The sequence below is a fragment of the Triticum aestivum genome, chromosome 6A (assembly GCF_018294505.1).
Source record: "Triticum aestivum cultivar Chinese Spring chromosome 6A, IWGSC CS RefSeq v2.1, whole genome shotgun sequence".
NCBI classification, from domain to species: domain Eukaryota; kingdom Viridiplantae; phylum Streptophyta; class Magnoliopsida; order Poales; family Poaceae; genus Triticum; species Triticum aestivum.
In genome coordinates this window covers 513,128,255-513,142,032 of record NC_057809.1, presented here as the reverse complement: position 1 = coordinate 513,142,032, position 13,778 = coordinate 513,128,255, and the positions used below count along the sequence as shown (strand labels likewise).

Genomic DNA, 13,778 nt, shown 5'->3' with positions numbered 1-13,778 from the left:
GACTTAAAACTAGAAGAATGCTCTAAAATTTCGGATAGGATGGGCGCCACAACAGTCCTATCATCATGACGCGAGTTCCAGAGATTAACGACCTCCAGGCAGTCGGATTCTATCACGACTTTCTCATAACCCCTGAGCTTAGCAAATATGACACCGTCCCGGATTGCTAGGGTTTCAGAGATAAGGGGGTCGGTAATCCCCTGATAAGGTTTACACCATGCAGCTCTGAAAGTGGAATGGGATCGAGCAACTCCTCCCACCCCTCCTCTTCGAGCTTCCAATGCAACACTGCCATCAGTGTTTATCTTGACCTCCCCCTCCTCAGGTGGCCTCCATCCATGGCCCGGAAGCAGTCAGGCCTGAGCCTTTGGTAGATCAAGCAAAGCTAAAGTATCTCTGGTCATTTTCATGGACTGTATTGGGTCGAGACCACCTTTATCATGAGTTATATTATTTCTAGACGTCCAAATAGCCCACATGATCGTCACCAGTTTGGCTCGATCGGACTCAGAGAACTTGGGATCACAAGTGATATCCTTTGACCATGTTAGAGGGTGTAGATCAGGTCGGTTTACCCCAAGCCAAACCGGAGCTTGAGTCCAAAACCCTCTCGCGTGGGAACAATTCAACAATGCATGCATCATGTCTTCATTTTCATGCTGACAAATTTTGCACTGGCTCACTGTTGTTATATGTCGATATTTGAGTGTGGATTCTACTGGTAGAATACCTCGTAAAACCCTCCACCAAAATACTCTCACTTTTGGCAGAACCTTCAGTTTCCATAATGTGGTCCATAACTGTTTCTCTGTCGCTGAAGTTTCGACTACCGTCCCTTCCGATAGAGCCAAATGCTCGTTCTAATTCACGAGAGCGCGGTAAGCTGACTTGATAGTGTATGAACCAGATCTCTCCAAAGCCCATGCCAAAATATCATCACCACCGCCAATCCATAGGGGGATGTTCAGAATGGCGTCTGCATCTGATGGTATGAAGTTCTCTCTGATTACCTGATCTTTCCAGAGCCAAGTTTCAGGATCGATAAGATCAGACACTTGTTGTAGCTGCGCATTACCAATGTGAGCAACCGGAGTCATAGTTCTGGTATCAGGGATCCATTTGTCCTCCCAGATAGAAACGGTCGTGCCGCTTCCAATGCGCTTAAGCAAGCCCGATTTCAACACTTCCCTGCCTACGATTATAGCCCTCCACACAGCTGAAGAAAACTTAGGTGCAGTAGCTTGCATGAAATCACAGGAGTGGAAATATCTTCCTTTCAAGACCCGCGAACACAGAGAGTTGGGATTCGTCATCAAGCGCCACCCATGCTTGCCGAGTAGTGCTAAATTAAAGAGTTGCAAGTCTTTGAATCCCATCCCTCCTTTAACTTTTGGTGCAGCCAAAGAAACCCAAGATAACCAATGTAAAGACCGGTGATCAAGGTTACTGCTCCACCAGTATTTGGCCATAAGCGAGGCCAACTTCTTACACACTTTTTTCGTTAGCTGGAAGCAATACATACTGTATGTGGGAATTGATTGGGCGACTGCTTTAATCTTGACTTCCCTTCCAGCGCATGAAATAAGTCTCTCTACTCCACCTTGGAGTTTTGACCGAATCCTCTCCCCGATGTGGTCAAAAGTTCCTCCATTAATTCGACCAACAGCCGTTGGAAGGCCGAGGTAGCGTTCACCAAAAGCTTCCACTGAAATCTGCAGTGTTTGCTTTAGTAAAAACCTTGTAGGATCAGGAGTGTTTGGGCTAAAAAATATTGCACTTTTTTCTTTATTCACTGCTTGACCAGAACACTCCTCATAGATACGAAGAATCTCATTCAACCGATGAGCACTCTGCACCTTAGCTTGCAGGAAGATCAGGCTATCATCCGCAAAAAGTAAGTGATTGATCCAAGGACATCGATAGCTAACCCGTATGCCTCTGTCGATATAAGCCCCTCCATAGAAATTCAGCAGTGAAGTGAAGCCCTCGGCACAAAGCAAAAACAAGTAAGGTGATACGGGGTCACCCTGACGGAACCCCCTGGAGGGAGAGAAGAAAGGGAGAAGCTCGCCATTTACTCGAACAGCAAACCGCACTGAAGTTACGCACTTCATAATGAGACGAACAAATTCCAGTCCAAACCCCATCTTTAGCATAATCGCTTCGAGGTAGTGCCACTCGACGCGATCATAGGCTTTCATCATATCTAACTTAATAGCACAAGCAGCATTTCCTCCCTTCTTCCTTCGCTTCATGGCATGCACGCTTTCATACGCGATTAAGACATTGTCTGTTATCAAGCGACCTGGGACGAATGCGCTCTGCTCCGGTCCAATAATATCATCCAAAAACTCTCTCAGACGATTAGTGATCGCTTTGGCAGCAACTTTATACAGGACGGAGCAAAGAGAGATCGGGCGATATTGGGAAATCTTTTGTGGAAAACGTACCTTGGGTATTAGGGTGATGGATGTGTCATTCATACCCGCTGGCAATTCACCACCATTCAAGAAACCAAGCACCGCTGGAGTGATGTCATCCTTTAGGAGATTCCAGTGTCGCTGAAAAAACCCCGCGGTGAACCCATCGACTCCTGGGGCTTTTGACGGTGCCATTTGAAACAGAGTTTTTAACTTCTTTCGCCGTGTATGGCTTTTGCAGCTCGTAATTCATCCGGTCCGTAACTCTGCTGGGTACAAACTCGAGCAGATCTTCCATCTGCCGAAAACCTTGAGACGTATATAAATTTTCGAAAAACTTTGGACCTCTTCCCAATCCTCCTCAGGAGTGGTGCACATAGTACCATCCGAGCGTTCAAGTTTCTCGATCCGGTTCATGCGCTTACGCTGAGACATTTGGGCATGGAAATATCCCGTGTTCCTGTCTCCTTCACGCAGCCATGGTACTCTAGACCGTTGTCGGGCCCAAATCTCTTCTTGGTGCAGGGCAAGTCTTAACTTCTTCACAATCGCCTTCTCCTCCTCGGACGGCCCACTGCCCACAGATCGACTCCGCAGCTGTGTTAGCTGTTCACGTAACTTACGTATTTTGCGAGCAAGACAACCAAACTCCCTTTTGCCCCATGCAGATAACTGTGTCTGTAAGTTGTTCAGGGCCTCAACCACGCCACCTAGGCCGTGCCGACCCGACCCCTTCTGCCAAGAGTCTAGGATGAGCTGGTCATAATCTGCATGTGTTTGCCACATGTCCTCATATCGAAAGGGTTTGGGCCCTCGATGTACACTGGAAGTTAGATTTTCCCTTAGATCTGCTAAGACAAAACAGTGATCTGACTCCGCAGCAACAATGTGCCGAACTTTGACATTTGCAAATAAATTAGTAAGAGCTGTGTTGCCAAAGGCTCTGTCTAGCCGGGCTTTAACATTTGATCGACCCGACTGCCTATTATCCCATGTATATTCCATGTCTGACCAGCCCAAGTCAACCATTGCACACTCATCCATTACTTCCCGAAACGCTTTCATCTGCCACTCGGGTCTTGGTGAGAGAGAAAAGTGTTCGGAGCCGAATAACGTTTCGTTAAAATCCCCAATGCACATCCATGCTTCATGCCGGATAGCAAACAAAGTTCTCATGAATCTCCAGCTGTGGCATCTATCTTCCACGCGCGGAGCTCCATAGAAGCCTGTGACACGCCATTTTTTGGACGTATCATTTTTCCTTTGCACCATAACATCGATATGGGCAGAACTATAATTTTTGAGTTCAACATCTAGATCAGCAGACCAAAACAAACCTAGTCCCCCACTGAGTCCAACGCTGCTCACCGCAAAACATCCCGCAAAACCAAGAGAGTTCTGTAGATTCTCCACTCTCTTGGCTGAAATTTTGGTCTCTATAAGAAATAAGAGACCGGGCCCTTCCTGCTTCACAATGCTGCGAAGCTCCCGAACTGCCTCGTGGTTCCCAAGCCCCCGGCAGTTCTAGCTGAGGCAACTCATCATTCCCGGCGGGGCTGCTCTGCAGCCGCCGCCGAACATCCTGAGTTTTGAGAGTTAGTGGGAGTCGGTTTTTTCTTTTTGGTTTCTGGCTCCCTCCCTGACTCCTTCTCATCACCATCCAAACGCACCTCACCCGCTGTGAACACCACCACAGCATTTGTGGTTTCATTCATTTGTGGTTTCTGCGGTTGATCAGTCGGAGGCAAAGAGATCTGTCGATAAACTTGCTTCGTTCCATGAGGGCCCCCCTTTCTCTTATTCCTCTGATCATGCTTCTTTTTAGGCGAGTTAACCTCTGAACTGGGATCAGCTCTAGCGTTTGTAGCACGAGCATCTTTAGTGCTACTTTGGCTAGACTGTTGCTCCTTGGACGAGCTATCATTAGACACACCTTTTTTCTTCTCCTCTGGCGCTCTCAGGCTTGTTTTAAAAGTAGTGTTCTAATTAAATGTTTTTATTAGTTTACGGAGGGAGTATAAGTGTACTGATTTAGTATTAGCCTTCTTTTTTCTTCCATTGTAGGTCTACCGCAGTTTCTTGCTCCTTCTAGACCCTTATTTTTTCCGTTCAAAAAAGAGCGAGAGATGCATGCATCGCGTCTAGAAAAAGGGTAAAAGCGTGCACGGACTCTGCGTTACGGGACGCACACATGCGGCGATGACGTCGCTGGATGCGCACGGGCTCGAGCTCGACCGATCCATCTCCCCCCGACCCGAGATGCCCGCGCGAACTCGAACTATGCCTCTCGCATTGAATTCCAAGTCCACGCACGCCTAACCACCCCCCGCCCGCCCGCCCGCCCCATCTGCCAGTGAGCGAAACAGTTTAAAAGACGGACGGTCCCGACGCACCCGCCCGAGCGGTCGTCCGGTCCGATGCGCCCCGGCCGGTCGCGGGTACGGCGAGGGTCGCCACCAGCACGGCAGATTTTAATCCCGACGACAGCAACAGTCCTTATCCACCGCGCTCGCGCCTCCATTAATTCGCCCCTCCAAACCGCTCCCGTCTGCGTTTGCTTCTGTACTCTCTCTATCTCTCTCTTCCTCCCCCGCCCCCGCCGTGTGAAGTCGCAAGAATCTTCTTCCTGGGCCGCTGCCGCCGCTGCGAGCTGCGATGGCGACGGCGACGGCGACGGGGCAGTGGTAGTTAGTACCCATCCACGCAAGTCAAAAGGGGCCATAGATCTCTCCGTATATAGCGCAGCCCCACGGCGGCCGGTTCATTTTTGCTCGCTAGCTGCTGCTGCGCGAGGGAGTAGGAGTAGGGAGGGAGAAAGCGAGAGGCCTCCTGCTATGCCCATGGACTACGGGAAGAGGCAGCAGGGCGGCGGGGTGGTGGCGATCGAGTGCGTGGCGGGCGGGTCGCGGGCGGAGGAGTGGGGCACGGGCTGCGCCGAGACGGTGCAGACCGGCGACGTGGTGGAGGAGCTCCTCATCGGGGTGGGCGGCCGCGGCGGGCCGGCCGTGCACGCCGCGCCCTTCAAGGGCGGCCGCGCCGCGCTGCAGAAGCTGCTGCACGCCGCCTACAAGCGCAGGGACACGTCCGTGGAGGTGCGCGTGCGGCGCCCCGCGCACGCGCGGCAGCAGCTGGTGCCGGGGGAGTCGGACAGCAGCGGCGAGCTGCTGGGCCCCGGCTCCGACGCGGCGGCCGCCAGGATGCAGGCCTGCATCGTGCCGCAGGAGACCGGCGGCGGCGGCGGCGGGATGGCGATGGTGGGGCGCAGCCAGAAGTACGTGCTCCGGTCCATCCGCGACCCCAACTACGCCGTCGGCCTCGTCGACCGCAGCGAGAGCGAGTGCGTCGCCTTCCGAGGTAAACAGCAGCCGTACGGCACCGCCGCGTTTCCAGTTTCCACCATCATCCGATCCGCAGATATTTTCTAGAACCTCCGCAGATCTTTATTTCCGATTCAACTTGTTCGATTTTTTGCTTGCAATTGCGTTAGTTAGCGAAGAAAAGTACTCGTAAAAGTCGTCGACTGAGTTTTCGCTACATGCCGGGTTGGACTTGAGAAAAAGGATAGGGCGCCCGCCGGTGCGTGCATGCGCGCGTTCCCGCTGCATGCGACTTCCGCGCACGGGTTGGTGCGGCTTTGAATTGACAGGCGGCGACGCCATCTTTATCGTTTTCTCTCCCGGCCGATCGATCTCGATCGCGATCGCGATAGAATTCCTTTTGGCGCGCTCGATCATTCACAAGACTATCTCTTCTCTTAGATAAGATCCACAAGACTGGGTTTGGCTGCATGCTGGTGCGCCGAGGCATATGCTTGGATGAATGGATCAGTTGTAGCTACGTTGTAAAAATAATTTGGCGTGATCGATCACTCACAAGAGTTGGTTTTGGTTGCATGCTAGTGTGCCGAGGCATATTCTCGTGTCAGTTTTAGTCTTTTAGCTTCCGTGGTACGATCATCGCGTTTAGATAGGATATGATCCGAATATCCTCGTTGCAAGAGCTGCCGATAGCATTGTTGTTCTTGTTGTGTTTTAGGCAGCTGCCTTTGTTGTCACTTTTTCCGACTGGTAACTTGGCCTGCTCAACTTAAAGAATTGTCTTACAGGCTACATCATGCAGATGATGTGTACATGCACTGCCATCGTCTCCAAAAAATTTGACTGCACAGGAGAGACCGCCTGATTAAGCTAGTGGTTTCGAGATTATTAGGCGTAGCCGCGTACTAGGTATACGGTAGTGCACCCGTACACACCAATGCTTAGCCGGATCTTACCAAACACACGAATCATTTAGTCTAGCCCTAGTCGCATGCCCCTACTTCCAGGCAGCAGACACGGCGGTGCACGTTGAATGGAGTCTGCATCTGATTCAATCATTCATAGTTTCATACTACACGGCAAGGTCGTCCACTTGCTGATTTAGTATTGAATGCCGCTGTTCCTCTGAGATCGTAATGCGGTTCGGAGATTCACCGGTTGACTTTACCTCCTAGGTCGATGATGTCGCGTCCGGCTTGTTCGCACCAGGAGTAATAAGTAACAAAAAATAAAAAATAAAAACTCGCACATGATTGCAGATCGTGCAGACGCCTTGGTTCCAGCTAGCTTGAGATTCCTCTGCAAATCTAACGTCGTCTCCTGATGATCAAAATAAAGAACTGAATCACGGTTCGAAATAGTGTTAGAAATGTCCTAATGCTACGTCATGGCCGACGTTGATCGCTCGCTGACGACGGCGGCGGTGGTGCTGTGCATGCATGCAGGGTCTCGGAGCTCTCGGGTGGTGTGCGCGCTGAGCAAGGCGCAGCTGCAGGACGGCTACGTGTCCTACCCGTGGGAGAAGAAGATGAAGGAGGTGCTGCCGGTGCCCAGCGCCAGCAGCTTCCTCTCCCTGCTCGTCCTCCCCACCGCGCTCGACCGCGCCAACTCCCGCTACAACTCCGTCGACGACACGCTGGCCCGCGCCAACGCCTGGTTCCTCGCCTCGCAGGCCGCCGGGGTGCCCATCGCCTTCCTCAACGTCCAGACCGAGGCCCTCCTCACCAAGGTTCCTTGTACTATATTTTTTTTGCCATCAGAATGATCGTGTGTGGGATGTTTTGGTGTTTTTCTGACGTTCTTATATGGCATGCATGGTGCAGATCTCCGGCGACATGGCCTCGGCGACGGTCAACTCGGGGTCACTGGCCGACCTCCCCAACCTCGCCAACGCGAGCCTCTACGGGTTCGAGGACTACCACGGCGTGGACATCGGCGTGGTGAAGGCGGTGCGCCTCTGGTTCACCGCGGCCGCCGGAGAAATGCCCGTGGAGATCACCCTCGAGGAGGGCGACACCAAGCTCGGCTTCGCCATCAGCCGCACCGAGGAGGTACCAATGCCGGAGGAATGTCTGTCCCTGTATATGTCTCTAGTTCTAGCTCTAGTGCACGTCTGAACTGATTCGCTCTTGGTAATGGCAATGGGGTGCAGGGCTTCCTCTACATCTCGTCGGTGATGGAAGACGACAGCGACCGGCCGACGCCGTCGACGCGGTCGGGGCTGCGGGACCTCTACCGGGAGGCGAAGCGCGCGTCCAAGCTGCTGGTCATCTCCCGGGTGTCGTGCCGCAAGGTGCTGCCGTGGATGGTGTCCACCTCCGGGGCCATCCGGTGCTTCGACACCGTGTCTCTCAGCCAGAAGCTGTCCCTGCACCGGCACGCCCTGCGCCCCATCCTGCTCCACGTGCTCATGTGGGACTTCGGCACCGACGCGCCGAACCGGCCGCAGGGGGCGCCGTGCCCGACGCCGCAGCCGTCCCCGGCGTTCGCCGAGCTGCTGCGGCAGAACTCCTTCTCGTGGGTCGACAACCAGCCGGCGCAGGCGGACGGCGAGCCGGGGATGGTCCAGGGGAGGGACACCGCCGGGGACGCCTCCTTCAGGTTCCACAACTTCTCGCTGCCCAACAACTGGGTCTGAAGTTTGATGAAACGCCTCGACTACGTGCTTGGCCGCTGTGCTGTACATATGTACATCTCGATTAGCCGGTTTGTGATGAGAAGAAACAACGCTTTGCAGTGTCACAGCTTACTGCCCAGAGTGGAGTGGACTATAACTTTGACCCCTAAAATAGTGTTACTAGTGCTGTGCGTTTGATGTTTCAGCTCAGAACAGATTTATCGGTTGCAAAACGGATTGCAAGGATGACTTTCGTAGAGAGCAACGCTGATATCAGTTCAGTACACTTCGGTTCGAGAATAACAGTACTGCTATTATTTAATTTTCACAGGTGCTATCAGTTCAGTACACCAGAGCATGAGCATCCACTATAACTTAACAGGGGGGTCAAATGGACATATACTTAGCATGGACATAGATAGAGTTGTGTCGGAAATAGACCGGCGCAACCTCGGTATGTCAACAAAGTTGAATGAAGATACAAGTATCAGCTTGGATTATCGCAATTCGCGTTCTGACCACAGAAGGCAGATTAACGAGTCACCAGATTAATCGGCGGTCTGTGTGCGCCTAGAGTGCAACCTTCCCTTTCAGATTAATTGCTGAGAGCTCTTGTTCCACATACTCCCCGGCGCATATAGGTGGATAACTATGAGCATTGGGTGCTTCAGCAAAGTGGCCCAATGGCTTGAGTGTCGCATCGGAAGCAATGTGCGAGAATAGCTGTTTGGACATACATAGAAATCGGTTAGTCAATAGATCGGCAGAGCACAGAGGATTCTGGAAATTGTCACGAGGTTAGCAGACATCGTGGGAACTGAGAGTACTTACTGTTGATGAGATCCTCCACAAACTTCGGTTCTGCTCTTTAGCTAGTTCTATTGCCTCTAATGTTCTCTTGGTCACCACTACCTCATGCATTCCAGCTAAACATTCACCACCTGTAAGCCATTCCAACTGCACAGAAAGGAACACATCAAATATTGACAGTTTAGTGTGTGCACATGCTTCACTACCACACCCAACACCCCGGAAATAACGCCCAGCTCTCATTTGCCTAACAGTTCCATACAAGTATTTACAGATCCTTACACGCAAGTGTGTAATATTTCAGTAAAGACTCAGATATGAAACTAAAGTTTGATTTCACGATGACAACATCAACTATTGCAGGAAAAATAGTACTTCTATATAAGAACAAAATATTAAAGATAATATCATAAAACTGGTATTCACCCCTGCAACCAATATGCATAAGTATCATTTCATCAAACTATGAGTGCAGAACAATTAAATGTATCCAGTGAAAATTGGCAGAACTAACCTGTTTCCCTGACTGAATGAGAAGACAGCCAACAGGGACCTTCACCTCCATCTTTTTACCATTACTTAACCAAATGTTCAGGCCTGGAAATCTACTACGGCCATGGATGGTCAAGAAATTAAGATCATAATGGAACCCAGCAAACACAGTGCCCTCAAAACCATGACGCATCAGATTACTTCCGGTTGGTGCTAGGAGGTGCGGTCCCTATTGAAACAAGAGAATAATTGAGCAGTGTCAGCACGATGATCAAAGAACTTCAACATGAATAACTACTTCTTTTTAAAAGAACACGAATAATACTTCTAGTACTCAAAATGTTGAATTGCACGACTGAAAAACCAAAAGATCTCATACCACACCTTTAAACCCACTAAGGCATTGAAATATTACTAATAGCTGGAACTTGGCACTGTTTTAAGGACATTCATTTCAGATAAATTTAAGAATTATAACAAAACGAGTGAGCGTGCCAAGAATCACAACATTACCTCCTTCATCAAAGAGGTAAATGCATCCTTTGACAAGCCAAATCCAATCGCCGCCATCTCAGCAACAACCTACAAAAGAAGTGTGTCCAACCAACTTCTGAATATTCTATAACATAGATTTGCCATGTATAAACTGCAGAAAACATCATCTTAGATAAATTGTGCACTGGATATGTACCTCAATTGCAGAAATCATTTTTGAACCCCAGGAATCCATGGTCTCTTTCCACTCCGGTAATCCATCAGGAATAACAGGTTCTGCGTTCAGCTCCTACACAAAAATTGCTCACAATTCAGCATATGACGCACAAATAATGGCTAGGGGTGAAGCGTGGAATTCATTCAGACTTCCACATCACAGTGAAAGGATCATGTAGAAATGACAACCTTAAAGCGGGTATTCGACGGGCGAGGGCCCACTCTCCACATGTACCGCCACTTCGGGTCTGGCCCCTTAGGGGTGGCTGGTTGAAACTCCTCTGGCATACTCTTGATCGTGTCTTGCATCTCCTTGTCGACGAGGCTGCGAGGCACCTCCACGCCTTCAGGTGTCACGCCGACCTTATCATATAAACAGGATCAAAATCCATCATTGCAAACGGGGTTAACTTAAGCCTGAAGGCACCACACATTCAGCGTAACTTTTGGATATATCAATATAAGTGCCTGAATTTTCAAGGCGATTTTATAATGCAGCGGATCATATCAGATAACTTGAACTGGCAACAAGTACTACTTACTACTGATCCTAGAATGCCCAACTTAATAATTTTGACGGACCCTAGCCCCCCTCCCCACCTAATCGGGCACCATAATTCGCCGGGGAAGCGGGGGGATGGGGAGGCTACGGTACGGCCCCATGAAACGGAATCATTTAGTAGTACCTGGTAGTGGAGGTGGGGGCGCTCCTGGAGGCGCTTGGAGTCGTCGGATCGGGCGAAGTAGCGCTCGACGACGTCGAGGAAGCGGTCGTTGTCGGCGGCGGTGCAGCGGGGGTCCTTGACCAGCAGCGCCCCCGTGTCCCGCAGGCTGGCGCTCACCGTGGCGCAGAGCGCGCGCAGCGCCTCCTCCGCCTCGGCCGGCGCCGCGGCCGCGTCGCCGGCGGCGGCCTGCAGGAAGGGCGCGAGATCCACCACGGGGAGGTCCATTGGGCTGCGCGGTGGGCGGCGGCGGGAGAGGCGAGAGTTAAATTCCGCTGCCGCTAAAAAAAATGAGGGGGATCGGGTTGTGGAACCCGCGCTGGCTGCGTCTGTGACTAGTAGTAACTGGTGGATGGGACAGCGGGTGGGGCGAGAGAGAAATGTTGCGTGAAGGAAGGGGGCCGAGGGAGGGAGAGTCGGGCCCGGAACCGCAAACCGGGTGCGCACGGAACCGGCCTGGATAGAGATTCGCCTCCCGATACGGTGGCACTGCTGGCTGCGGTGCGGTCGCGCACGCAACGGAAAAGCCAGAGCGGCGAAGAAGCGGCTCCTGTTTCGTGTGCGCGTCCACTTGTGTCGTGTGGTGGCTTTCCAGCCCGGCGATTGCTTTTTTTATGAAATCTGCCGTACTCGTAATAATTACAGGTCACTGATTTGGATCTTCAAATTCAATTCAATAAAATATAAAGTAAATTCTATGACTAAGAAATAATATATAATAAAATCTCTTGAAAACACCTGCTTCGCGCTATCAGTCTCTGCTAGAGAAAATGTCCCAAGACTTCGGTAAAGCGGCTGCAATTGGACTGGAGAAAATATCAGTCTCTGTCGTACTCGTAATAATGATTTTTTTTAAAAGTGTTGAGTTGCCATTGAAAAGCATAGGAAGCCTTGATTGACGAACATACTTGGACCGGGATGATCACCTAGAAGTGCAGGACGTCGGATCACAATATTTTCACCATGATGTCGATGCAAGATTTCAATTCCATAAAAAGAATCAAACCAAAAAAATGTTTGACACACCAACATAAACTCATAAAATCCGAATAATCGGGTCTACAAGGACCGAAAACTCTTCAATCTCATATAGCAGCGTCAAAAGAACGAGAGTAAATTTATTCTCAAAAAAATAATCACTATACGATGACGAAAAACATAGAACTCTTGAAGGTAAGTGGTCCCCCCACCTCTCGGCGCCAAGATGGCAACCAAATGCGAGGGGACCAAAAGTTCCCTGACGGTCGCGGCTGCCCTAGACGAAACCCTCGCTTCGTAAAGTATAATAAAACGCGGGTAGCCCAGCGACTGTTGAAAGTAATACATGCATTTGCTCCCACTTTTTTTCTTGAACACGCAAAAGCCCCTGTGATGCCAATTCATTCATGCCGCAAACGGTTTACGTTTGAGAGTTACAGTTCCCTGTAATTGCATGTCTAGGCAACTGGCTGAACTGATCCGTGGAGGAGTGCTAGCTGGGCTAAATCATGTGCCTATGGAGTCTTCATATGTGGAAAAACTGAGCTGGAGATGAATCCGTGATTGCACAGAAATCTGTAAGTAGACCTCTAGCCTCCCAATGTCCTGGATCTATTGTAGGCGATTTTATGGCAGCTGCTTGTTGAGTATATGTGTTATGTGCATATTATGTATTAGGCTTGTCTTCTAATTTCTTGTATAGTTGAGGTCCATGACCCATCTTTATACATCATATATACGTGTCTGTGCACGAAGAGCAATACATCGTGTAATCATACATAATATCGGTTTTTTAGGTTTCTTTCTCGCTTTCGTCACCGTCGTTATCGACGCCGCGTGTCTCCTCCGCGCCGCCGCCGCTCGCGCGCCCTCCGCGCCGGCCGCGGCTCCCGCATCTCCCTGCCTCGCACGCGTAGCTGCCAGCCGCCAGCTGCCGCAAGCCCCGATCGATCGATTCAATTGATTGGTTAAAGTCAAGGTCTCGAGCTAGTCCATCTTCCTATATGATATTCTTAATAATGCGCTGCACCAAGCCTGTTGCATGCATGTTGCTTGATCGATCCCGTTATCAGGCCTAGCGCGTAGCCGCCAGCTGCCTAGCGCGTAGCCCTAGCGCGTGCGCCGCTGCCCTGCCGATCGATCCCGTCGGCCGCCAACCGCGTAGCCAGCCGTCACTCGCGCGACGCCCTACCCGCGCCAGCTGCATCTCCCGCATTGTCGCCCACGCTCGATCACACGAGCCGTCCGAGTCGCCCGCTCCGTCCCGGCAGCACATCGCTACTGCCTTCAGCGGTCGCCACCCGCCTCATCGAAGCCTCCTGCTGCTGCCGCCCAACCACACCGATCGCCGCCGTCGGACCAGCAATGGCGTCATCAAACCCGTCCGCTGCTGCCTCTGCCGTCCTGTCGCCGGTGCCCTACGACGCGGCCCCGCCGCCATACGGGACGGCCGTCACCTACGACGTGGCCATTCCCACATACGAAACTTTTATGTGCGGGGCATATGGAACTCCGCCCGCTTCCACGTACGGGTCCCCGCCTGCGTACGGGGCTTCGCCCGCGTACGAGTCTCCAGGATACTGATGGGGGTCATCAGCATGCCACCACTCGCCCGCTGGACAGCAGCCAGACGGCGCCCAGCACCTGCAGCATCTGTCAGCAGACCCGCAGATTTTTCCAGCGGACCATCCGGCCTATCCGGCACCGCAGT

The 13,778-nt window shown here is 51.5% G+C and overlaps 2 protein-coding genes across 2 annotated transcripts; one reads left to right on the top strand and one right to left on the bottom strand.

Annotated features, from left to right (window-relative positions):
• Positions 1-4,910: 4,910 nt before the first annotated feature.
• On the top strand, positions 4,911-8,264 carry LOC123128194 (uncharacterized; the record flags this gene model as incomplete). The annotated part of the gene is given in 4 exon segments (XM_044548130.1): positions 4,911-5,774; positions 7,183-7,466; positions 7,561-7,788; positions 7,890-8,264. Coding segments are annotated over 4 exon segments (1,407 nt in total), but the record flags the coding sequence as incomplete, so codon positions are not given.
• A 382-nt stretch (positions 8,265-8,646) lies between these two features.
• On the bottom strand, positions 8,647-11,421 carry LOC123128195 (uncharacterized). The gene is made up of 7 exons (XM_044548132.1): positions 11,054-11,421; positions 10,557-10,730; positions 10,348-10,440; positions 10,170-10,238; positions 9,679-9,885; positions 9,186-9,311; positions 8,647-9,077 (listed from the first exon to the last, which is right to left on the bottom strand). The coding sequence occupies exons 1-7, from the start codon at positions 11,315-11,317 to the stop codon at positions 8,925-8,927; spliced, it is 1,086 nt and encodes a 361-aa protein (XP_044404067.1). The 5' UTR covers positions 11,318-11,421; the 3' UTR covers positions 8,647-8,924.
• Positions 11,422-13,778: the final 2,357 nt, after the last annotated feature.